The sequence below is a fragment of the Equus asinus genome, chromosome 27 (genome assembly GCF_041296235.1).
Source record: "Equus asinus isolate D_3611 breed Donkey chromosome 27, EquAss-T2T_v2, whole genome shotgun sequence".
Classification (NCBI taxonomy): Eukaryota; Metazoa; Chordata; class Mammalia; order Perissodactyla; family Equidae; genus Equus; species Equus asinus.
The window spans coordinates 37942354-37970234 of record NC_091816.1 but is presented as its reverse complement, the minus strand read 5'-3'; the positions used below and the strand labels follow the sequence as shown (position 1 = coordinate 37970234).

General features: G+C 47.8%; 1 protein-coding gene across 5 annotated transcripts in view; it reads left to right on the top strand.

Annotated features, from left to right (window-relative positions):
• DLGAP2 (DLG associated protein 2) overlaps positions 1-27881 on the top strand; it is an 823888-nt gene that overhangs the window by 661089 nt on the left and 134918 nt on the right. For all 5 annotated transcript variants that reach the window (XM_070499944.1, XM_044760599.2, XM_044760596.2 and 2 more), the window contains exon 5: positions 2566-2631. In XM_070499944.1, coding sequence (XP_070356045.1) covers positions 2566-2631 — 66 coding nt within the window. The remainder of the gene's footprint in view (positions 1-2565; positions 2632-27881) is intronic.

Genomic DNA, 27881 nt, shown 5'->3' with positions numbered 1-27881 from the left:
TGCTGGTCCTGATGACACTGGTGGAGCAGGTGGTTCCTGAAGACAAGTTGAGGCAGGAGAGAGAAGTCTGGAAGAATGGGTTTTCATGTGTCCCAGTAAGCGTAGATGGGGGCAGATCTGGGGCCCTGCGTCATTGAGATGTGACAGCTGTCATAGGAAGAAGACGAGCCTCATGCGCCCTCCACGTTTCACGCATTCAGCTCGTGCTTCAATATTTGCTGGCGCCCACCATAGATGTTGCGACGTCAGGGTGACTAGCATGCAGACCCCTGGGTGGGTACTCTGGACCGGGAGTGGGTGAATCGTGGAGACAGAAAACTGAAGCTGCAAAGACAAAGCCTGATTAGGTCCAGCAGGACTGTAGCCGCCAATTGTACCAACACACACTCTGAATGAAGCCTTGTCAGCTGAGAGGTAAAACCCAGAGCAGAAACTCAGAATGCATCTCCCCTCAACCCACGCCAGGCTTTGTCACTGTGGGAGGTTTTGCCTGAGTTAAGCTGTATCTTGGTCTGATAAAGGACAAGCGCAGAGGTAAAATATGCAGGAATCATTTTCAGCCTCACAATTCAGGGCTGACCTTCAGACAGACTCACGATCATCCTGAGAGTATTGTTCTCAAAATAATGAGCTACGGTCCCCACAGAAAGCTGCAGGTGGCTTTCGCTGCGTTTGTGCTCTCTGTGAAATGCACAGCTTTGTACACCCGGTGTGGGCACGCTGCCCCTTGTCCTCGTGTGCTGGGCACTGCTGTTGGCTGAGCTCTCACACTTGGGTTTCAGCAATGTAATGTGAACTCATCCTTCAAACTCACTCACTTAAAGCTTGTCCTTTGTTTTCTGCGTGTGTGTGTTTACGCCAAAGAGAACCAGTAAGACCTGAAATTGGAGGTTTGTTGTTTGGTTTATTCTTCTAACTCCATCGTAACCCAAGTGGTGTGGACCAATTTCGAGTTAATAACACTGACCACGTGACTATAGTCTCCATGGCAACTGTATTTAATTAGAACTGTGCACCTTATTGCATTATATTTCTAAACACAGGAAAACGTAGTCATCTTTGGTTTCATACTATAGTTAATGTGCTCAGCTGACTGACCAACTTTGTACTAGAGACCTCATTAGCAGGAAAACGCCACTTAAAGTGCGCAAAAAGTGCTGTTGGCCGTGCAAAAATGGGGTGCAGTTGAATTATGTTCAATAATTTGAATAAACTGCCTTGTAAACACTTAATTCAGACAGTTATTATACCTATATAAAAGTATAATATATATATATTTTAAAACTCAGTGACTGGGAGATCCCATAAAATAAAATGCTACTACAAATTTACATGAGAAATGGTCCCAGCTTCCTCAGCATCTTCCATTGCCAAACCATCCATCCTCCTTTCTTAGCGATCTGTAAATGTACTGAAAACGGCAGATGCCCCTCTGCTGAATGCAGGATGGTGATGGCATAACTGGGTCTGATCACAGTGGACTACCGTGAATCCTTTTGCAGACCATGCCATGGCTCACTGTGTTCAACACGACTAGCAGGATGCGATCGTAGAATGTTTGCCGCAAAGCCTACTCATGAATGTTGGAAGCCTGCATATCCACCTGTAGAGTCTGAATATATCATTATATTCAGAATTATACTTATGGAATATGTTTCAAAATGATGACTTATATAACATATCATCCAAAGAGCCCTGATCTAAAGCTCCTGTCTCATGTGGAGACTGGCTGTCTGCACCCCTCACTTCTGACTCAGTGCGGGGTGGGGAATCTGTGGGCACCACAGTGCGTCTGAACCGCCCTGCGGGGCACGTGGAATCCAGAGCAGCCTCAGGGGAAGGCACCTGGTTTGCTGGGCAGAGCGCAGGACCGAGGCCGGGGAGCTGGATGAGGAACCAGGTCCCTTCATTCCTGGCCTCTGTTGCCCTCTGGGAAGGGGACCCCCCGAGACCTTTTACACCCACACAATGGTGCCACTCTGGGAAAGCGCGTCTGCTCTCTCTGCGTTAGACAAAATGAACAAGTGAGAGCGCTCTCCCAACAAAGGGAGACAGGATGCATGTTTTGGGTGAAATTAACCTAAGATGAACTAACGTTAAGCATTAAAGCAGTGACTGCAGGCTTTGAGTATTGCCGAATGAGGCCTCAGATAGTATAAAGTTTCTAGAAAATAGAGGAGGTCTTCGTGGGCGGCACGGGACTCCTACTGGGTTCAATCAGCTGGAAGTAGCCGGAGAAAATAACAGCGGCACGATTGTACAGAGTTCCGTTCTGACAGAGTCCAATAAATCTCAAGTTAAACCAGCAGCGAGGCTGAGACTCGCTGGACGCACTGCCTACGTCGGGATCACGCGGGGCGGTCTTCACCTGCTGTCTGCACAGAAAAGTGGTGGTTCTGAGGTTTCAGCATGAGACACCTGCTCTGAGCAGGGACGTTTGAACAAACTCGAAAGTGTCTCTTGTGTTTGAACGTCTGTGCTGGCGGGTGTTGGAGATGCGCTGGGGGTGACTGCAGTGCCCCCCCAGAAACCTATTAAACAGTGACTCTGTTTCTCTCTTTGCAGAGGAAGAGGCCGGGGACCTGGTCCAGCCAGGCATCAGCTTTCCGGGGCCGACAGAGGAGGACATAGGTAGCGTACAAACACCATCGCGGCTACTGCAGAGAGTAGTGGTAACCAGACACGCTCCGGGCTGGGGTGACCGTCTGCGCGTCAGGAGCTGGTGAACCTTCCCACAAAAACGTTTCGAGCAAATGTTTGACTTTAGAGTGTTGCAATAAGAACTAAATAAGATGTGGTAAAAAAGATTTTTTAATGGTGATTTATGAGCATGATGGGAGCTGCAGGTAAGATCACACTCACTCCAGAACATCACGGATTAATTATTAAGGCAGCTAATTATTTTTATTAATTAAGGCAGTTATTAACATAACTGATACATGCCTACAAATGAACAAGGACCCTCTCCCCTTTCTCCTTCATGATGGCAATTTACTCTAAGTAACTATAAGGAAGAATAAGTTCTTTTATTTGCATTTTTTTCAAGCAACTCTATTACTTGACATAAAACAGCTGATTTCTCTAGGCGAGCCAAGCAAACCCTGTGGTTTGGATGCCAAGGACAATTATGTGCTTTCTTTCAAGGGAGCTCCGATTACTGTCAAATTATATTTTCCCCAGTGCTAGTTAAAATCATGCGGAAGTTTTATGTTTCCGCTGCCACGGACACAATAAAGCCGGTGCTGTATTTGGCTGTCATCGTTGACGTGGAGTCATGCTTCCAGAAAAAGGAGCAAATGCTTCTGTTAGAACTGTGAAGTGTTGAATAAATTCAACGTCAAACAGTGAGAAAATAAACCCTCCCACAGACTCTGGGACGGGGTTATTCGCCAGCCTTGACGATTTCCGGCTCCCTGTCTCGGGTCACTCATGGCCACATACTGTCACAACCCTCAGGGCTGTGAAATGGATCCTAAGTTCGACTTATATTTAAATTTGAGTTTTTCTTAATTTATTTCAGATCTTCAGCCAATGGATCTGTTGCCCGTTTGACTGGCTTAAAAAATCATGTTGAAAATTGAGAAAGTCCATTTGTGTAAAGCTCTGATTTCTTTTAAAGAAAATTAGAGGCAAAAAAAGTTTACTTTTCAATTTCTAAAAGAATGACAGTGTATTATCCACTGTGGTCAAGTTCGAAATTTATTTCTAACCTGACATTCTAAACAAGGCTCTCTTCACTTGAAAATATGCCAATAAAATTATTTTTACTTGTTAGAAAGGAGTACTGGCTATCTCCTTTTGAATGAGTTTTTTTGAAACAAGTTAATTATTTTTGTCTCACTGTGCAAAGCTGTCTGTCACTACCAATTTCCCCCCGTAAGCAGGTCTAAAGAGGCTTCCACTGGATATACGGCTCACCTCACTTTTCTTTCGTTGAGGCTTCAAAAGTGGCTCACCTGTGTTTTGCCCTGCGTCTGAAAAATTTTTACTCTCTTGAGTGGGTCTGTAGTGCCCATTGTTTTCTGTGACAGTCTTAGAATGAGGGGCACATGCCAAAATAAGTGAGGAATGTGCATCTTTAAGCCACGTTTTTGTGGCAGGCAAGAATTTGGGGCTTATGCTTTCACCTTCTAGAAGGATGGGGGGAGTGGAGCCCAGCTGGTGCCAGTCCACCTCCGGGAGAGGCCTTTGTCAGTCAGCACGCGAACCCTGGGGTTGACTCACTCAGGGGGATGCAGGGGAGGAGCGTGGGGCACGAAGCTAAGATGCGGTCACAGGTTCTGCCATGTTCTTACCGCTGAGTCCCAGACTAGGACCTTAAATTTTTCCCTTAGCCACATGGACTGAGCACAGAGGGATGGAGACAGGAATGAGGGGGTCACAACGTCTCCTGGGTGGCGTTGTGCTGGCTAGATGGCACAGGGGGAAGTCTTTTTTTTTATTGTGGTAAAAGATGCATAACATAAAATTTACCGTTTTGACCATTTTTTAAGTGTACATGCAGTGGCATGAAATACATTCACATTCTTGTGCAACCACCACCACCATCCATCTCCAGATCTCTTTCATCTTCCCAAACCGAACCTCCGTTCCCACTAAACACATCTCCCCATTTCCCCACCCCCATCCCCACCCTGGTGACCACCAACCCTCTCGGCTTCTGTGAGTTTGACTTTCTTAGGTCTCTAAGGTGAGTGAGATGGTGCCATCCTTGTCCCTCTGTGACTGGCTTATTTCACTTGGGACGACGTCCTCAAGGTTCATCCATGTTGCAGCACGTGTCAGAATCAGCTCCTTTTTGAGGCTGGACACTGTCCTGTTGTATGGATGGACCACGTTTGGTTTATCTGTTCCTCTGTTGATGGACACCTGGGTTGCTTCCACCTCTTAGCTACTGTGAATCTTGCTGCTGGGAATATGGGTGTGCAAATCTCTCTCCAGGACCTTGCTTTTAATTCTTTGGGGTATTAGAAGTACAATTTCTGGACCATATGGTAATTCTATTTTTAACTTTTTTTTGAGGAACCACATACTGTTTAGGGATAGAAAGGATTCAGGGAGCTGTTTCCACAGTCCCATCCGGCCATGCGGTGGTAGTTGGTGATTGTAAGAATGAGAAGAAACAGTCAGATTTTAGCAATTTGGAAAGAAAGAAACGAGAGGATGTGGTGACTGTTGGCTGTGAGGCGTTCTCGACTGCCTTGCCCAGCTTTCCTGCTGGGGGTGGGGGTGAGTGGGTGGGGGTGCATCACAGTGGGGGCACTCGACATTAGGCCTCTGATGGTGCAGGACAGACTGCCACAGAAACTGCAGAGACCCAGTGACCACCCCTCATCCTCATCCGTCAGTGTCACTCGCGGAGCATTTAGGCATACTGAGCCTGGCCCCCATGCCGTGTCTGTGCCGTTCCCCTGAAGTGGGGCACGGAAATCAATCACCTTTGAAGTCCCCTGTGTGATTCTAATGTGCCCCCGGGGTGGAGGGCACGGATGTAAAGCGTAGGAAAGGATAATTAATGGAAAGGGAAAAAAACAAAGGAGGGGGAGAGTGAGGAGAAAAAGTCTGCCTTCTATTCCCAGGTTATTATAATAACCAGCCAGGAACGAATGTCATAATTTTAGACATTTATTTTTCCAAATTGAGTTTTCCAGCATCCTCATCTCCAAATTGAAGGGGTTAAACTACATGGATTTTTAAAGGCTCTTCCACGTTCCAGATTCGTGGACCTATAATTCTACTGCACAAATTAAAATTAAAAACACTTTATAATGATGTAATGCTGTTATAGTGGACTGAGTAGTTACCATTTCCAAAATACCGTGGGACATTTCACAGCGTGGTATAGGTTAAAGTCGTAAAATGATGAGGTAACATTTGCTTCTGGTCTCATTCAAAATACCAATCATTTTTTTTTCCAACTGGCTTCAGTTTCTAAGAGCTGTGAGGAAAGGTGAGTGACATTGACTGAAAGACCTCAAATTTTCTGTAGTGACAGATAAATGCATAAAGGCATCTTTTTAGAAACAAGAACATCGCACCTCATATCCACACCATTTGCCCATCACGTTTTAAGGGCGCCTGCATTCTCTGCGCTCGTGTCATGTAATGTATGAGAAGTAATTTTACCATGAGGAAATGGCCGTGGACTATAGCAAGATAAGGAAGGTTTCCATAAAGTTAATCTAAAGTCAGTGATAAAAGTACATTAATGTAACACATTCAAAATGACCACAATGGAAGAGATAAACCCACTTTTTCCAGAAGAAACGTTTAGAGGGAAGACCTTCAGACATACTAAAATTAAATTGTTCTACCAGTAATTTTGTGACATTGGCTCATTGTAGAAGATGTTATTTCTGAGGATGGCTTTTCTTTAATCTCTTGAATGTTATATTTAAAGCAGTTGTAAAGAACTGGTGATCTATAAGCATTTATGAGGACTTTCATATTGAACCAAATTTTGAAATGATGTCAATTGAAAAATGAAATGAAAAAATAGCAGATTAAATGAGCAATCAAAGAATATTAGGCACGTATTATATGACACACGGCGCTGAGAAAATGCGTGCACGTGCAATTTTAAAAATGCTTGAATATTAAAGTAGTACCTACCAATCCTTAGAGCCGTCTGTGGGACAGGCACATATGTTATGAACATATGTTTGTGTAGTAGGATGTTACTGCATCGTTTTAAGGTCTGTACACCATTTACCTGCATGCATGTCTCCTAGTAATTATGATATTTAAAAAGAACTCCCCTTTGTGGAATTTATTTTTTGTGTCCTTTCATAAACACCCCTGGCCATCTTGTAGACGTGGAACTTTATGGGCATCCACACTTATTTCGTTCAGGGAAATTTCTGGAAGTTTCTAGAAATAGTGGCAACAGTGCTGTGCTGTTTCTGTCTAGACGCAGCAATGTCTTCATTTGCTGCATCTCAGCAGCCCGGAGCCCTTCCCTCCATTGCTCCATTTCTCCCCACCTTCCTGTTCTCCTGCGCTCTCCCAATCCCCCTTCACCTCAAAGTCCCCTCAGGACATCCACACGCTCTCACCCCACTGCCCGTGGGAATTCAGACACCACAGGGGAGAGCGTGTGACATCCACGAAGTTGTCATCCCGTGCTGCAGAAATGGGGAAGGGTCTGGAGAATAGGCAAGGTCAGACGTCAATCAAGAGAGGACTCCAAAAGATACATTTTATTGGAGAATTTCATGTCAAAACTTTATTTCTATACAAGCAAACTAAATTCAGTTTTAAAGTGCTTAATATTTATATTTGTGGAAATTAGGATATTGGGATGTTTCATCTAAATTTCTGGAATGCATTCTCTAGCTTTTCTCCTAAATATCAATTTTTGACTTGCACAGTTTCCTAGCCTGGTCACTGCCAAATGATTTATAGAACTTTTTCCCGGATTGATTCCCTTCCTCAAAACAATAAATCTTATAAATTCACTCCTGCCTCCTTGCGTGCGTGGCTGCTGCAGCACCATAGGCAGAGCGGTTTATTAACAACAGACATTGATTTCCCATGGTTCTGGAGGCTGGACGTCCACGACCAAGGCCGGGCAGATGTGCTGTCTGGTGAGGAGCCTCACAGCCAGCATCTTGCTGTGTCCTCGTGGTGGAAGGAGCAAGGGGGCTCCTTGTGGTCTCTTTTATAAGGACACTGATGCCTCGTGACCCAGTCGCCTCTGGAAGGCCCCACCTCCTAATGTCATCACCTTGGGGGTTAGGTTTCAACATATGGGTTCTGGGAGGACGCAGACATTGTCTACAGCAGACTTCATTCATTCAAACAACACCTACTGTCTTCTCCTCTGGGGGATGCACCAACCGAATGACCAGCAAGCTCCTGGAACATGGCAAGCTCTGCAGAGTGGAGGAGTCAGGAGGGAAAAACAAACACAGAACTGCTGCACGTACAAGAGAAAATGAAGTCAGTGCAGTTCGAGGGGCATTGACAATATTCTCTAAAAAGGCGGCCAAAGATGGAATTAGCGCAGGCTAAGGAACCAGAGAACATGGGGAGGAAGGCGGCAGAGGCTCGGGTTCAGAGGGCTGGCAGGCTTTCCAGAGAGGAGCGGCGAGGCCATTCCCGCTGCCAATCACCTGAGCACTGAGAGGCCCGTGTGTGGGGACGGGGCCCTTTCCGACTGGACGGGCCAGCGTGGGAAGTGGCTGGGCGGAGAAGCCCAAGTGTACTGTGTGGAGAGCCGCCTGATCTGAGGATCACTGCGTGAGCACCGTGTCGTCTGGACCCCGACTGAGCAGTCGTGAGAGCAGCTCTCAGCACGTCAGTCATGTCCGTGTGTGAACTCGGGACCTCAGTGCATTCCGGAAAAAAGAGGACTGGTTATGGAGCCAAATGCTGGCCTGCGCAGCGTTCCCTCTGGAAGGAGCGAGCTGACGCGATGGCTCTGGAAAGCTGTGGACGCCCCTCAGGGAGTTCTGTGCGGAAAGGTCATGTGTGTGACCGCAGGCTGGGATGGGCTCGCTGGCGCTTTCACCCTGCCCTGCTGGAGACGGACTGGACGAGATGAGGTGCGTGATGTATAAATACTTCCCGAGCGTGAGAAAGACACGGTCCCCATCCCCAGGATCCTGCAGACTGAGAAAAACCCTCTCCCCCGTAAGGGAGCCTTTGGGAGGATGCGTGAATATGATTCTCCACAGGTACAAGCTGAGCACGGAGGAAGGAAAGTGAAGTGCATACGTTCAGTTAGCATAATCCCTTCACAGTGGAAGAGAGAAGTGAGTTAGACTCTGGAGGGAAAGTGGCATCGAGGAGAGAGTGCGAGGGGTTTCAAGGGGAAGCTCATTTGTTGCTTTCTGTCCTGCTGGCTCCAGACCAGGCTTTCTCGGCCTCAGCCTCTCCACGTTGGCCAGGATGATTGACAGAGGCTGCTGTGTTCCCCAGCATCTCTGGCCTCTGCACAGGAGATGCCGGGAGCACCCCCAAACCCCACAGTGTGGCAGTCAAAGATGCCTCAAACATCGCCCTGTGTTCTCGGGGCCAAGCCACCCTCCCTCGCTGAGAACCACTGTTCCATACCCTCCCCCTGACCTGCACTAAAATTGAGGGGTTTCTGTAAAAAAAAAGATAATAAACACAGAAAGCAAAAAAAAAAACTTAACTCACAAGATTCTATTTTAGCTTTGAAATCATTAAAAAAACCTCTCAAACTACTAATCAAAAAGTAGCTTGCTGGACTCCTTCTGAATAATATAAGTATTAAAAACATGGGACTAACGGCAACAAGAAGTGCCGCTGGGCTTTGGGGCTTATTTGAGAATTCGGTCCAAGCTGGACCTGGGATCCAGGAGGATGAGTAGATGTTGCGAGGGAACACTGATGCGAGGGAGGAAAAGATGCGGACGTGGTGAGGGGATGCTGAGTGTGTCTACTGGCAGAAGAGACGAGCCTGTGCCATCAGGGAAGAGAACCCCTCTCACAGGGCGTGCAGCCCCCAGCCCGACGTTCCTCTTGCTACTGGAGCCCCAACCAGACACATGCGGGCCTCCTGAACCTCCACATGTGGCATCCAGCCCCTGCCTCCCACCTCCCACCCAGATACCCTCTCATCTCTGCAATGCACCTGCTCACAGGTCCATTCCTCCAGAAAATCCATTTGTCTGAAAGGAAGCGAGATATTTCCACACGTGTATCTGTATGCACACGCACACATGTAGGCAAATTTGAATAACAGCCTTTATTTCACCTTTCAAAGCTGTTCCTTTTGAAATGACACTTTTATTGCAGTAGTGACTCAAGCCGGCAACTTCTAAAATAAGTAAATGATGGTTTTTGCCATCTTGGGTGGAAAACAGATATGGGAGAGAAGGAAATAAGGTGATGGATGTGTTGTTTAATAGTAGAAGATACAGTTTAACTGACTCTTCCTAAGCCAGTAAGGGATTTTCACTTCATTTCATCTTTCTAGTCGTCTATATTTACATGACACCAGTTTTGAAACTGTGGGTTGTAGCTCACTTATGGGCCATGAATTCAAGTTAATGGTTCTCTTACCAGCGATTTTTTAAAAGAAAAAAGAAACAGAAATGTATAGAATGTGTAGAATAGAAAATGTCAAAGTATATCACACATAATAAGGACAAGTATTGTTCAAGGAAACTGTGCGTGTGTGTCCGTGTGTGTATGCGTGTGTGTGTGCATACGTGTGTGATGTGTGTATGTGCATGCATGTGTGTGGTGTGTGTGCATACGTGTGTGCGTGGTGTGTGGACATGCGTGTGTGATGTGTGCATGTGCATGCATGTGTGTGGTGTGTGCATACGTGTGCATGCATGTGTGTGTGGACATGCGTGTGTGATGTGTGCATGTGCATGCATGCGTGTGGTGTGTGTGCATACGTGTGTGTGTGGTGTGTGGACATGCGTGTGTGATGTGTGTATGTGCATGCATGTGTGTGGTGTGTGCGCATACGTGTGTGTGTGGTGTGTGGACATGCGTGTGTGATGTGTGTATGTGCATGCATGTGTGTGGTGTGTGCGCATACGTGTGTGTGTGGTGTGTGGACATGCGTGTGTGATGTGTGTATGTGCATGCATGTGTGTGGTGTGTGCGCATACGTGTGTGTGTGGTGTGTGGACATGCGTGTGTGATGTGTGTATGTGCATGCATGCGTGTGTGGTGTGTGCGCATACGTGTGCATGCATGTGTGTGTGGACATGCGTGTGTGATGTGTGCATGTGCATGCATGTGTGTGGTGTGTGTGCATACGTGTGTGTGTGTGTGTGGTGTGTGGACATGCGTGTGTGATGTGTGTATGTGCATGCATGTGTGTGGTGTGTGCGAATACGTGTGTGTGTGTGGTGTGTGGACATGCGTGTGTGATGTGTGTATGTGCATGCATGCGTGTGGTGTGTGTGCATACGTGTGTGTGTGGTGTGTGGACATGCGTGTGTGATGTGTGTATGTGCATGCATGCGTGTGGTGTGTGCGCATACGTGTGTGTGTGTGTGTGGTGTGTGGACATGCGTGTGTGATGTGTGTATGTGCATGCATGCGTGTGGTGTGTGTGCATACGTGTGTGCGTGGTGTGTGGACATGCGTGTGTGATGTGTGCATGTGCATGCATGTGTGTGGTGTGTGCGCATACGTGTGTGTGCGTGGTGTGTGGACATGCGTGTGTGATGTGTGTATGTGCATGCATGTGTGTGGTGTGTGCGAATACGTGTGTGTGTGTGGTGTGTGGACATGCGTGTGTGATGTGTGTATGTGCATGCATGCGTGTGGTGTGTGTGCATACGTGTGTGTGTGGTGTGTGGACATGCGTGTGTGATGTGTGTATGTGCATGCATGCGTGTGGTGTGTGCGCATACGTGTGTGTGTGTGTGTGGTGTGTGGACATGCGTGTGTGATGTGTGTATGTGCATGCATGCGTGTGGTGTGTGTGCATACGTGTGTGCGTGGTGTGTGGACATGCGTGTGTGATGTGTGCATGTGCATGCATGTGTGTGGTGTGTGCGCATACGTGTGTGTGCGTGGTGTGTGGACATGCGTGTGTGATGTGTGTATGTGCATGCATGCGTGTGGTGTGTGCGCATACGTGTGTGTGCGTGGTGTGTGGACATGCGTGTGTGATGTGTGTATGTGCATGCATGCGTGTGGTGTGTGTGCATACGTGTGTATGTGTGTGTGGTGTGTGGACATGCGTGTGTGATGTGTGTATGTGCATGCATGCGTGTGGTGTGTGTGCATACGTGTGTGCGTGGTGTGTGGACATGCGTGTGTGATGTGTGTATGTGCATGCATGTGTGTGGTGTGTGCGCATACGTGTGTGTGTGTGTGGTGTGTGGACATGCGTGTGTGATGTGTGTATGTGCATGCATGCGTGTGGTGTGTGTGCATACGTGTGTGCGTGGTGTGTGGACATGCGTGTGTGATGTGTGTATGTGCATGCATGCGTGTGGTGTGTGCGCATACGTGTGTATGTGTGTGTGGTGTGTGGACATGCGTGTGTGATGTGTGTATGTGCATGCATGTGTGTGGTGTGTGCGCATACGTGTGTGTGTGGTGTGTGTGCATGCGTGTGTGATGTGTGTGTGCATGCATGTGTGTGGTGTGTGTGCATACGTGTGTGCGTGGTGTGTGGACATGCGTGTGTGATGTGTGTATGTGCATGCATGCGTGTGGTGTGTGCGCATACGTGTGTGTGTGGTGTGTGTGCATGCGTGTGTGATGTGTGTATGTGCATGCATGTGTGTGGTGTGTGGACATGCGTGTGTGATGTGTGTATGTGCATGCATGCGTGTGGTGTGTGCGCATACGTGTGTGTGTGTGGTGTGTGGACATGCGTGTGTGATGTGTGCATGTGCATGCATGCGTGTGGTGTGTGTGCATACGTGTGTGTGTGGTGTGTGTGCATGCGTGTGTGATGTGTGCATGTGCATGCATGTGTGTGGTGTGTGCGCATACGTGTGTGTGTGGTGTGTGTGCATGCGTGTGTGATGTGTGTGTGCATGCATGTGTGTGGTGTGTGCGCATACGTGTGTGTGTGTGTGGACATGCGTGTGTGATGTGTGTATGTGCATGCATGCGTGTGGTGTGTGCGCATACGTGTGTGTGTGGTGTGTGGACATGCGTGTGTGATGTGTGTATGTGCATGCATGCGTGTGGTGTGTGTGCATACGTGTGTGCGTGGTGTGTGGACATGCGTGTGTGATGTGTGTATGTGCATGCATGCGTGTGGTGTGTGTGCATACGTGTGTGTGCGTGGACATGCGTGTGTGATGTGTGTATGTGCATGCATGCGTGTGGTGTGTGTGCATACGTGTGTGTGTGGTGTGTGGACATGCGTGTGTGATGTGTGTATGTGCATGCATGCGTGTGGTGTGTGCGCATACGTGTGTGTGTGGTGTGTGTGCATGCGTGTGTGATGTGTGTATGTGCATGTGTGTGGTGTGTGGACATGCGTGTGTGATGTGTGTATTCGGTTCCAATGTAAAACGCATTGCATGTTATGCATCATAATCAAAAACAGCTCAGAAGCCCCTGGCAGGTAGTGCCTTGTAGATATTGGAGTGAGATGATGAGAGGGGATGACTTCGTGCTGTCGCAGTGTTGGGACGGGGAGCAGCTTGTGTGGGGGACCCCAGTGCGTGCTGACGCCAGTGCCCGCTGGGGAACCTGGGCAATTCACCTAATTGCCCTGTCCCTTTGATTCCTTATTTATTAAAAGAGACGGGGGGATAATAAGTCTCCTCTCTATCTCATAAAATTCTTAAGACGATTAAATCTGATCATCTAAGACCGTGGTGGGTTTAACACAGTAAGTGTGTGACAAATGTTAGCTTTTATCACAGTTACCATTACTGTGACGGTCATTACTGTTATGCTGTCACCAGATGACTTTCACTCATCCAGGAATAAAAGCAAGTGTCAGCGGTTGTGGGAATGTGAGTGCGGAGAATGAGCACAAGAAGACGGGCGTGAATCTCCCTGAAGACGTCCGGCTCCCCTGGTGCCATTCTACGACACAACTTCCCTGACTGCTAAATTCACCTGCAAATTCCTCTGACTGAGAACACGGACTTCCAAGATAATTTTTAGATTCTGAAGATGTTTTTGTGTGTAAGGGTTTGCCTCTTCAACTGTATATGACTCATAAGCAGATGTGCACCAAAAAAAAATGAGTCAGAAGCAACTCATAGGAGGTGCTTGTCGTGTAGATGGAGAGTTAAGTAGAAACGGGGCAGCTGGCTCTCGAGAAGAGTGGAACACTCGCTGATTTACTTGGATGGTCGCCTGTGGTTTTGGAGCATGGCTTCCGGGACACAGTAAATGAAAGGTCAGCTTTCAGAGGATGAAACCAGGATTATCTGGCCAAATGTGAGGCTTCTAGAACAACTCTGTAGTTTGTGACAAATGAAAAGTAGCAGATGCACTGAGGTTTTGAGAAGTTTTGCCAATTCTCTGTGGTTTTGAGGAGTTGTACCAGTTAGCGATGGTTGTACCACTCCACTTTTATTGTGGGCATCGAGAATGAGAAGTGCCAGCTGCTGGGCAATACAAGGGCCTGGACAAAATGACAGAGGAGCAGGGGAAGGGATTGAGCGTCTCTGAGGACCCGTTGCGCTTGCTTCCTGCATTGTCCTGGGCACCTTCGTTCGATAAGCATAATCCCACAACAAACCCACACGGTAAATATGATTATCGTTCTCCCCGTGCAGAGGAGGGAGCTGAAAGAGACTCAGTGGTTTGACCAAGGTCACTAATGAATCAGCAGCCACTCCGAGCCCGGTTCGGTCTTTCAACCACTTGGATCTTCCTTCTGCAGGGAACCAAAATATCATATATCCGGTCCAGTGGATCTAATTTATAAACAAAAGGCGAACACTGCCTTTAACACCTGAAATTGAATTAAGTGTTATGTGATTAATAATAAATTGCGTGTAGAATAAACATAGAGCTAAGATGCATATATGGGCTAACGAGGTTTACCTGCTTCATCGCTTGGGCATACCTTCCGGATCTCAGGAATTGGACTTCTCCCTGTAAACCCATCAGAAGGCACCTCTTTACTTGTTTCTTCTCAATGAGCGATTGTTCGCCCCAGGCCGTGAGTTAATTCAGCTTAAAGCCTTTTTTACATACAAGCATCCCCATTTTCAGCACAATGTGGGGCGGATAGATACAGTTCCGTAGTGGATGGCCCATGGGAATGATGGGTGGATAGTCTGCGGTAATCAACCAGTCTCCTGAGCAAGGCTGAAGCCCAAAATCTGCTTAATAATTGACAAGGGAGACGTTATGCTCCAGGTGTTATCAGAGTAGGATAAAAAGCATGCATATTTGTGTCAATTTCGGCTCTACCAAATCATAAACTTGCTGTAAAGTGAATGCCAGCTGTAATTAGCATAAACAGCTAACTGAGACTGTTGTCCCAGGCACCCTTGGATGAGGGCCCCCAAATGGTTCAGCGCCTGCCCACGCAGGCAGGCAGAGGCATCAGGCCCACTCACCCCACGGTTCCCATGCTCCAGCCAGGAAGAGCTGGGCAGAGAGACCGCGTGGAATTCACTGTCGCTTTGCAGAAAGCCTGATGCTAGCAGACGGGCGCCAAACATTAGTGACGTTATCGGAGAAGACTATGAGCTTATGCTCACAAATTGTAAAGAATAACACCCTCTAAATGTAAAAATAACCCAGGAATCGTAGAGTACTTACCCTGACGGTATCATCAGTTATTTCACACAATATCCTGAGCAGAACAGCACCAATTAAATACCACTATTCCTGCAAATTGTGGATAAATTACCAGAGGTATTAGGTGTGGGGGTGAAAGCATATTTGCTTCAGCTGTGGGTGTATGGTGCTTCCCTCTTGATCCTTAATGCACTGATGCTTTCAAAGCTGGGATTGGAAAATTACAGCCCAGAAGACCCTCAGGTTCCACATGTGCCTCACTACACACCCTTAAGTGAAGCCAACGACTCACAAGCAGACACGGCAGCAGAACACTACACTGAAGGTTGCTAATAATTATAAACACCTAACAGAGGGACCAGCTCAGACAAGCAGTTCTTGCTGAAAACACTGAAAACTCCAGCCGATCGCAAGTGCCCGTGTGCTCTAGCTCGCTGCCGTGTCCATGGAGCCGAGACCTGGGCAAGCTCTACCGCCTTTGACTTACCAATCTGAAGGTTAATTAGACAAATTGTGTGACTATCACCAACATTTTCCAAGAAAAGGCTCAACCCAAGCTGTAATCTGGCCTCCCAGGGACCTGCCCCTGGCCTGGGGCGTGAATGTGCAGCCCGCTCTTCTAAGTTCCCATGTTGGTGTCTCGGAGGCACAGCGGAGGGCGTGGGTTGGTCCGCGTGGCCCCGGGCCCCGCCTGCGAGGAGGCAGTACACAGATGCCATGTCTGCAGCTTCCAGCCCAGCAGCAAGAGTAGGAGGGAGAGAGAGAGATAAACCCACTGGGTCGTCACGGGGGCCGTTTGCCGTCACCGACACCAGCCATCTCAGGACACGCTAGCCTCTCGTCGTTTGACATATGCCAGCCTCCAAGAGGCACATAGAGGCTGGAAATGAATGAGGCTGAATTTCTGACCCAAAAATGGAGGTGAGGCTTCACTGAGCTCATGAGGCCGTGTGAGCCACGTGGGAGCTGCGCTCCTCCTCACTTAGAGCTCCCTGACTACACTCCATCCTCAGAGCCAGAAGGAAATTACACTTTTTGTAAATAATGAGTCATTGGAACTCAGAAAAACAATACCAAGAGGTCCCATGCACGTTCACCCAGTTTCCCACGACTATTATGTCGTCATAGATATAACAACATCTAGCATGGCAGACGGTCACTACAGAGCTCAAAGACCCATCTGTGCATTCGCTCATCCATCCATCCATTCACTCTTTCAAGTATTTATTGAAACCCTGCCATGAACAAAACGGTATTTAGATGTTGAACCAAAGATGCAAATAAGTCTAAGTATTCTCTCAAAATCCTCGGTTCTTTTAGGCCACACAGGACATTTAGATTTGCTTTAACAAACATGCGCTCGGGTGTCCCCCCCGAGGAGGAGACATGTGCAGGTGTCCCTGTGGGCGGACACTGCTGAGGACGGCACCTAATTAGACCACGAGGTAGCAGGAGGACGGTGGAATCGGAGGTGGGGAAAGTGTCTGTAATTAATCAGAAATAAGATTCTCTGTCCCGTAAGAATGTCCGCTCCCTGCCTGGTTCTGCATTCTACTCTCTTTTTTTCCTTGCTCCAATCTTCCCGGAAGGCCACCTATGTCCTACAAAGCGAGGTTAATTCTAAACCACCCAGGTGTTTTCAAACATCTTGTATGTGTTTTCTGCTTTGTGTTACTCATAGTAAAGAATCTGTGAGTGCATTTTAATCTCCATTTTTAAAACTCAATGACATTTTATAAAATTTAGTTTGGTTGCAACTGCATCGAGAGAACAGTGTAAGAATAATTTACGCTCAGGAAGAGAATCTAACAGGACATCATTTTATTAGCATTAATAGTTAAGTAAATGTTAAAAATGTGGGTCAGGTGGGAACATGCATGGAATTTTCACCTACCATCTAATGGGCCTGTCTGATGTTCCTGTCCAAAGCACCGCACTTGGACCAGCTGACTTGGTTTGTGCCCTCCACGACCCTGTGGTAAGTGGTGTAGGTCTCTCCCATTTTAAAGGTGGGAGGTGAGGCGTGAAAACGGTGGTCAGGCGGGTGTAGGAAGGGGGTGCTGTTTGTAGCCCGCCCACCTCTGGGGCCGAGCTCCTCAGCCACATATGCCACAGGATTGCCCAACAGGACAGCAAGGGATGGGCAGACATGTGCACCAGTAACAGCCTGGACGCGTCTGAGAGGAGGGAAATCAAGGAGTGTGGACCACCTGCGGAGGTCACATCGAGATCTGGAATCGTGTGTGGAAGGAGACACAGAAAATGCCAACAAGATCTGGAACATGAGGAGGGAATCTAGCCAAAGGGAGAGTGAGGACGCGTTGGAGGCTGTAGAGGAGCCTTACTGTGTGTGGATGTGGACAGAACCCGCCTTAGGACCTCAGGTCTTTGTGTGTTAAGGTGCCTTCCTGTTGTTTAATATGAAAAAGATCTTGGCGTGAGTGACAGGCGTGGATGGCTTCCCTGGAGAGAGACGGGGCATAAGAGGCACACACATGCATAGTCACATGTGAGCACGCACACACACACACATGCATACATACTTGCACAACACTCACATCTGGGGCCCAGGAGGAGCCGCTCCAGACGCGTGCAAGCAGGGAAGCCGTTGGTGAGAAGCACGAGGACGCGGAGTCAGGCAGAGCAGGGAGCGCCAGCCGACCGCGGCCCCCGATGGAAAGTGAGGGGAAGCCCCTTCTGTGGTCCCAGGAGGCGATCCGTGTTAGAAGTGGGTCCAAAGAACAGGTGCCAGAGGAGAGGGAGCCCTGATGGCGTGAGAACATGAGAGACGAGTGTCGAAGGACAGCAGCCCCTGTGGTCTCTGCTGAGGCTCTCTGTCCTCCTGACAAGGGAAGACAGGACCCCCGAATGTCACATGCAGTCGCCCCAGCAAGGGAGCAGGACGTGTGCCTTCGTTTTCCAGCTCCCGGCGATTAAAGTGAGCCTGGGGAAGGGACGGCCCAGTGGGACAGGCCACCGGGCTCACCTGGTTATTACGTGGAAATTCTTCTGAAGAGCGGGAGTCCCCCGCAGCTTGAGCTGATGACTGGATCTCTGTTCTGTTTGCCTTCAAAGAAAAGTGTTACATGCATTCTCATGGAGAGAGTGCCTGACGGTAACTGCCAGCCCTCGCCACCGAGGAGGTGGGAAAGACCGTGCCACGCCAGAGCAGTAGGACCAGAGCGAGCCCACAGAATCAGCACATCGTGAGGGCAGGAACTTCAAAGCCAATCCCCTCCAGCCCTCATTTGTAGAATGAAGGGAGCAGGTCCAAGGCATCACAAGGCAGGGGGTGGCTGGAGCGGTCAGCCACTGGAGTGTCCCAACTCTGAGAACAGCTCCCCAACATCTGCATTCAATAGAGAGAAGCATCTTGTTCTATTTTGTGCAAATGGGAATCATGGGCACCCACTGGGAGCCAGGCACCATGCTGGCCTGGGGAGAAGGACGGAGAAAGGACCAAGACTGGCATCTGCCCTCCAGGCTTTCAGCTGCCCCGAGCAGCCCCCTCCTGTGGAGCCTTTCAGGTGACAGAAAGGATCTCGACCTGCACTGTCCAGCACGGTCGCCTCAGCCACACATGGCTTTGGACACTTGAAATGTGGCCGGTGTGACTGAGGAACTCTATCGATTTCAATTTAATAAGATTAAGTCTCTCCAGGTGGCTCGTGGTGGCCATATTGCCCACAGAGGTCTACTGAAGGGAAGATGTAACTATGACAAGTGAGGGAAGAGCAGGTGCCAGGGGTGAGCATGACAACAGGAGAGCCAGGCGTGGCAGTGGCCAAGCCCACACTGAAGGGCCAAGAGGACGAGGCCACCAGAGAGTGAAAATGCCTGGATCAGTGAGCCTGGGCTGAGAGAGGGCACGGCCCTCCCCGGTGGGTGTGCGTCAGACCCTCGAGAGGGGAGAGTGAGAACAAGCATTTGCCGCCGACAATGTTCGAGAAGTGCTGTTTTGACAGAGTGTAGGGATTGGCAGCTTGATGGCTCCGTCGGGCCTCTGATGTGTATTGCATGGCCCACATGATGTTCTTTAAACCACCTGAGCCAAGAAAAGAGTGGGAGATTTCCCTTGATAGCCCAGATTTCTGGCTTCATTAGAATGGCAAGAAGCGCTGGCACTGCCAGAAAGCATTTCCGCGAGGCAGCCGCGCCCGCTCCACTCTCGGGGTCAGCACACCAGCCCTTTCCACCCACAGACATTCCCGGCGCCGCCCGTGGGGGAGGGAAGGCCTGAGCTGGGCGGACTGCGAAGGAAGCCACGCGAGGTTGGGTGGACCACCAGCTGTGTAGGTCCTCTACACACAGAAGGTGATGGAACCGGGAAAGTTGTGTTTCCTTCGTCTTTTAGAAGAGGCGTGCTGGAGAATTCTGGCAGCCGTGTAGAGGAAGTCGGGCCCACAGGCGTCTTAGTCTGCTCTGGCTGCTATATCAGAACACTGTAGACTGCAGGGCATAAACAACAGACATTTATTGCTTGCAGTTCTGGAGGCTGGAAGTCCAAGATCATGGCACCGGCAGATTCAGTGTCTGGTGAGGACTCTCATCCTGGTTCACGGACAGCTGTCTTCTCTCTGTATCCTCATGTGGTGGAAGGGGCTGGGAGCTCTCTGGGGTCCCTTTTATAAGGGCATTAATCCCATCATGGCGGCTCCACCCTCATGACCTAATCGTCTCCCGAAGGCACCCCCCCCCAATGCCATCAGATGAGGGTTACACTTCAACATATGCTTTTAGAGGGGGACACAAAAGTTCGGTCTATAGCAGTAGGCAAAGGAGAAGTTGAATCATCTGTGCATCTGGAGGTTAGAAAAGAGAACAGGAAGGGGCATATTTGGAGTGGTCAGACCATGGCAGTGATGGAAGAAAGACAGTGAGGATACCCTGGGTGAGCCCAGAGGCCACAGGGATGGGGAAGGGAGCAAAGAGAACCCACATGCTCCCTCCCCTACCCCCAGTGCACACGCCACCTTACCCCCGTGATGTTCCAAAATGCTTGTGCACCCCATTCTCGCCATCACTGGCAACACTGACGGCACCGCCTCCCTTCTCTGCCAAGCCTGTGCCATCTAAAGGAAATAGAAAATGAAGGAGTCACTCCTCTTTGCAAAAGTATTAAGAGGGTCTTCTCTGAGTAAGTGTCCTCTCTAGGCCACTATTGAGAGACCCTCCTTGATCCAAATGCACACCTGCTAAAATAAACCGTGCACTCAGACGTGTAATCATGTCTCTGAACATGGCTGTCCCATCGTGACGTGAGGCAGCGTCCACAAGACTCTCTTTGCAGTTACACCTGGATTTTTGGTGTCATGGAAATCTGCAAGAAGTCAATACCATCTCCTTGGTGCATTAGGAGGCACAAAGCTGTGTTTATTTTTCAGAAACAAGACACAGCATTGTAATGTGGCCCCGGGGTAGGAACAGAAGACAGATGGAGAATTAGAGAGCAGTGCGTAAAATGGCCATTCCACAGTGTGGTGTTTGCACCCGGGGAATTGCCAGAAGGAATGCCCATCGCTGGGAATGACACCCTAATTGAATTTCACTCCAGGCAGATATGTAGACTTTGTTGTTGAAATGGCATCTGTAGAAAAATTTAGAAGTGATTAAAACTGATAGCCACTGCTAGCTGAGGCGTCTGGTGTATGTCAGACGGCGCTTACTGGGAGCAGTCCTGTGGGTATGTCCAAAACATTGACCATTGCGTCCTCGTGCTGTGTGACGTATCTGAACCACTAGTCTTCCAGTCGGGCACAAATCAGGTTTGCTGGTGCGCAGTGTGAACCTGAGTGGCTGCTGCTCCCGAATTGCATTCTGGCTGTAATGAGATCTGTCTGCTTCATCCTCATTAACCAGAACAGAGTGCTATTTGTTTTCGTCTTCAAATGGTCCATTCTCTGGCTGTGATAGACTAAGTATAAGTTAAAAATGGACTTTTAAATACACAGTAAAAAGAGAAAAAGCAAATTACATAACACGTTTTCGTGGTGGATACATAAGGCGCATGGAATAGAGCAAACTGACTTGTATGACATTGGAGCTTCCTGGCAGAATGGTCGTGGTTAGTATCCTATTTTCCGATAGGGGCATTGGGTCCTGCAGGTCAAGTTACTTGTCAAAACGCCAGTCAGCTAACACATGACGGAGGCTTGTGTGGACCCAGGACTCCTGGCAGCTTCCGTGTGTCTGGTGGCTGTGGAGTCAGATAATAGAAATTCAATTTCACTGTGCCAGTTACTATGGATTTAAGTAAGCTATTGAATCTTTGAGTCTTATTTTTCTTAGTTTCCAAACATTGTCATAGTAACATGTAAATGATAGAGTGGTTCTGAGAATCCACCTAGGCCAGTGGGAGACATTTCTGTTCTAGCTACCTTTTTTGACTACTGAAAATTAATTTTTATTGATTATCTATCATGTATATGGACCTAATAAATGTGCATATGTGTGCACACACATACACACACGTACGTAAGTATATATACACACACGTAACGCACACACATACACACACGTACGTAAGTATATACACACACGTAACGCACACACATACACACACGTACGTAAGTATATATACACACACGTAACGCACACACATACACACACGTACGTAAGTATATACACACACACGTAACGCACACACATACACACACGTACGTAAGTATATACACACACGTAACGCACACACATACACACACGTACGTAAGTATATATACACACACGTAACGCACACACATACACACACGTACGTAAGTATATACACACACGTAACGCACACACATACACACACGTACGTAAGTATATACACACACACGTAACGCACACACATACACACACGTACGTAAGTATATACACACGTAACGCACACACATACACACACGTACGTAAGTATATACACACACACGTAACGCACACACATACACACACGTACGTAAGTATATACACACACGTAACGCACACACACACACACACGTACGTAAGTATATACACACACGTAACGCACACATACACACACGTACGTAAGTATATACACACACACGTAACGCACACACATACACACACGTACGTAAGTATATACACACACGTAACGCACACACACACACACACGTACGTAAGTATATACACACACGTAACGCACACACATACACACACGTACGTAAGTATATATACACACACGTAACGCACACACACACACACACGTACGTAAGTATATATACACACACGTAACGCACACACACACACACACGTACGTAAGTATATACACACACGTAACGCACACACATACACACACGTACGTAAGTATATATACACACACGTAACGCACACACATACACACACGTACGTAAGTATATATACACACACGTAACGCACACACATACACACACGTACGTAAGTATATACACACGTAACGCACACACATACACACACGTACGTAAGTATATATACACACACGTAACGCACACACATACACACACGTACGTAAGTATATACACACGTAACGCACACACATACACACACGTACGTAAGTATATATACACACACGTAACGCACACACATACACACACGTACGTAAGTATATATACACACACACGTAACGCACACACATACACACACGTACGTAAGTATATACACACACGTAACGCACACACACACACACGTACGTAAGTATATACACACACGTAACGCACACACATACACACACGTACGTAAGTATATATACACACACGTAACGCACACACATACACACACGTACGTAAGTATATACACACACGTAACGCACACACATACACACACGTACGTAAGTATATATACACACACGTAACGCACACACATACACACACGTACGTAAGTATATATACACACACGTAACGCACACACATACACACACGTACGTAAGTATATACACACACGTAACGCACACACATACACACACGTACGTAAGTATATATACACACACGTAACGCACACACATACACACACGTACGTAAGTATATACACACACGTAACGCACACACATACACACACGTACGTAAGTATATATACACACACGTAACGCACACACATACACACACGTACGTAAGTATATATACACACACGTAACGCACACACATACACACACGTACGTAAGTATATACACACACGTAACGCACACACATACACACACGTACGTAAGTATATATACACACACGTAACGCACACACATACACACACGTACGTAAGTATATATACACACGTAACGCACACACATACACACACGTACGTAAGTATATATACACACACACGTAACGCACACACACACACGTACGTAAGTATATACACACACACGTAACGCACACACATACACACACGTACGTAAGTATATATACACACACGTAACGCACACACATACACACACGTACGTAAGTATATATACACACACGTAACGCACACACATACACACACGTACGTAAGTATATACACACGTAACGCACACACATACACACACGTACGTAAGTATATATACACACACGTAACGCACACACATACACACACATACGTAAGTATATATACACACGTAACGCACACACATACACACACGTACGTAAGTATATACACACGTAACGCACACACATACACACACGTACGTAAGTATATACACACACGTAACGCACACACATACACACACGTACGTAAGTATATACACACACGTAACGCACACACATACACACACGTACGTGAGTATATATACACACACACGTAACGCACACACATACACACACGTACGTAAGTATATACACACACGTAACGCACACACACACACACACGTACGTAAGTATATACACACACGTAACGCACACACACACATACACACGTACGTAAGTATATACACACACACGTAACGCACACACATACACACACGTACGTAAGTATATACACACACGTAACGCACACACATACACACACGTACGTAAGTATAAACACACACGTAACGCACACACATACACACACGTACGTAAGTATATATACACACACGTAACGCACACACATACACACACGTACGTAAGTATATATACACACACGTAACGCACACACATACACACACGTACGTAAGTATATACACACACGTAACGCACACACATACACACACGTACGTGAGTATATATACACACACGTAACGCACACACACACACACACGTACGTAAGTATATACACACACGTAACGCACACACATACACACACGTACGTAAGTATATACACACACACGTAACGCACACACATACACACACGTACGTAAGTATATACACACACACGTAACGCACACACATACACACACGTACGTAAGTATATATACACACACGTAACGCACACACACACACACACGTACGTAAGTATATACACACACGTAACGCACACACACACACACACGTACGTAAGTATATATACACACACACGTAACGCACACACATACACACACGTACGTAAGTATATATACACACACGTAACGCACACACATACACACACGTACGTAAGTATATACACACACGTAACGCACACACATACACACACGTACGTAAGTATATACACACACGTAACGCACACACACACATACACACGTACGTAAGTATATACACACACACGTAACGCACACACATACACACACGTACGTAAGTATATACACACACGTAACGCACACACATACACACACGTACGTAAGTATATACACACACGTAACGCACACACATACACACACGTACGTAAGTATATATACACACACGTAACGCACACACATACACACACGTACGTAAGTATATATACACACACGTAACGCACACACATACACACACGTACGTAAGTATATACACACACGTAACGCACACACATACACACACGTACGTGAGTATATATACACACACGTAACGCACACACACACACACACGTACGTAAGTATATACACACACACGTAACGCACACACATACACACACGTACGTAAGTATATACACACACACGTAACGCACACACACACACACACGTACGTAAGTATATACACACACACGTAACGCACACACATACACACACGTACGTAAGTATATATACACACACGTAACGCACACACATACACACACGTACGTAAGTATATACACACACGTAACGCACACACATACACACACGTACGTGAGTATATACACACACACGTAACGCACACACACACACACACGTACGTAAGTATATATACACACGTAACGCACACACATACACACACGTACGTAAGTATATACACACACATGTAACGCACACACATACACACACGTACGTAAGTATATATACACACGTAACGCACACACATACACACACGTACGTGAGTATATATACACACACACGTAACGCACACACATACACACACGTACGTAAGTATATACACACACATGTAACGCACACACATACACACACGTACGTAAGTATATATACACACGTAACGCACACACATACACACACGTACGTGAGTATATACACACACACGTAACGCACACACATACACACACGTACGTGAGTATATACACACACGTAACGCACACACATACACACACGTACGTAAGTATATATATACACACACGTAACGCACACACATACACACACGTACGTAAGTATATACACACACGTAACACACACACGTAACGCACACACATACACACACGTACGTAAGTATATACACACACGTAACGCACACACATACACACACGTACGTGAGTATATATACACACACGTAACGCACACACATACACACACGTACGTAAGTATATATATACACACATATGCGTGACGGTGCTGGGTGATCACTGAATATTGAGCAGAATGAGATGTCGCTCCAGTGTCCATGTTCTTTCCAACGCACCCCCAGGTTAGACTAACCCTGGCGTGGATGGTCACCTGTCTGTCAAGGCAATCCAGTCTTCTGTTCTTCAGCTAATTGTGAAAAGCTCGGAACCTGTCACATGCCAGACACTCGGGCCCTGAGCCCCTGAGACTTTTCTACTTTGAAGGGGCCCAGGTCTAGGAAAGGGATCCTGACGTTTAAGTTGTGAGACCTGACACAGCACGTGTCAGAAGCAAAAGACTGTCTCAGCTGTCACAGGTGGGAAACGGAGAGGGTCGCCCATAAAGGAGCACAGAAATCAACTCAGCCTTGTGCTGTGGCGGGTTCCATCCTACCCCTGAAAACAAAAATGGATGAATAGCATCCTTGTCCATATGGAAGTCTTTTCTTCAAAAACTCAAAGCATACGTTTTGTAAGCCCAACAATTGCTCCAGTTCCACCTGCTGTTGAAATGTCAATATTTTCCCTAACAAGGTTTGTTACCCCGATTTCTAGGGCCGGCCAGGTGGGCTTGAGATCTGAGGATGCTGAGAGTTCTTGGAATTTGAAGTGGACCCCTTAGAAACCTCGTTGAAGGCTTTCTTTTCAGCTTGATACTTTATTTCATCTTCGATGAGGGCCTTTGTTTAGAAAGGCACAGCCTGAACCCTACTATGTCAAAGAGAACAGACCCTAACTCACCTCGCTTCACCTTTTCCACGACCCGAGCCTCGTTTCTCTCCCCAGTTAACCTTCTCCTGTGCTCCCTGCCTCTTCACACTCCACTCCTTGTCTGGCGTAGATTCTCTGTTTCAGACCCAAAAGAAAAGTCAAGAAGTTCAACGTGGGTTTGGGTTGCTAAATGCACTTTCCAGCCCCTATAAAGCCAGACGCACGGGGTCCTGAGGGCAGCTGGGTTCCCAGTCACTCCGGCCACAGCTTCCCTGGCCTGGCCTGTTGGAGCTCATTCCTCCGCAAAGCTGGGAGGGACAAGCAGGGGCTGGGCTGGGATGGAGACCCCGGACTCCAGTGTTGTGTGATGGGGCTGGACCTATCCCCACCACGCCCTGCCTGTGCGGCATCCCTGTTCTAAGCCTTAGATTCCAGTCTGTGGAGGGAGGACGAGCCAGCCTCCTGATAGAGTAGGCTGAGGCATCACCGCCTGCTATTGGCCACGTCTGAAGGAACCGGGCCCCTCCTTGGTGGGTGCCGTCCTGTCTCTGTGCACTGTGCAGACCCTCACTGCCCACTCTCCGCCTGAGTTCTTGCTGCTTTTCATCTGTGCCCCCATCTTGGTGCACAGGGGAAGGGTCTGGTGTGTCCTGTCCCCAGTTTTCTCAGACACACAGCAGGCCTGACCATAGCGTCTTGTGAGCATGGATAATATTTATACGAGGAAATCCTTTGGCCAGTCTGTGTGCAGCAATAATTCAACACCTGTTGGTTAGTCACCTGCGGTGGCCAACCGAGATAAAGCAAGTGCAGAACCTGACTCAAAACCCAAGGTGGAGGGAGGGAAAAAAGATGCAAAAGACAGAATCGTAGCACAGGGAGGCGAGTGCTGTGGTCAAGGAAGGCGGGAATTGGCGGCAAGAAGATAGCGTTGGTCGTGTGAAGGGTGGGTGGTCTGCAGGGTAACAACCCCCCAAGATGTCACTGTCCTGATGCCTGGCACCTGTGAATGTGTAGGTTCCATGGAAAGGGGAATGAAGTTTGCCAGTCAGCTGACCTTAAAATCAGGGGATTATCCTGGACTCTGGGGGGGTGCCCAGTGTAGTCTGAGGGGTCCTCCAGGGGCACAGAAGAGTCAGAGTAGGGTGAGGTTGGTGAGGAGGACTCTCCTGGCACGCAGGCTCTGAAGATGGAGGGGG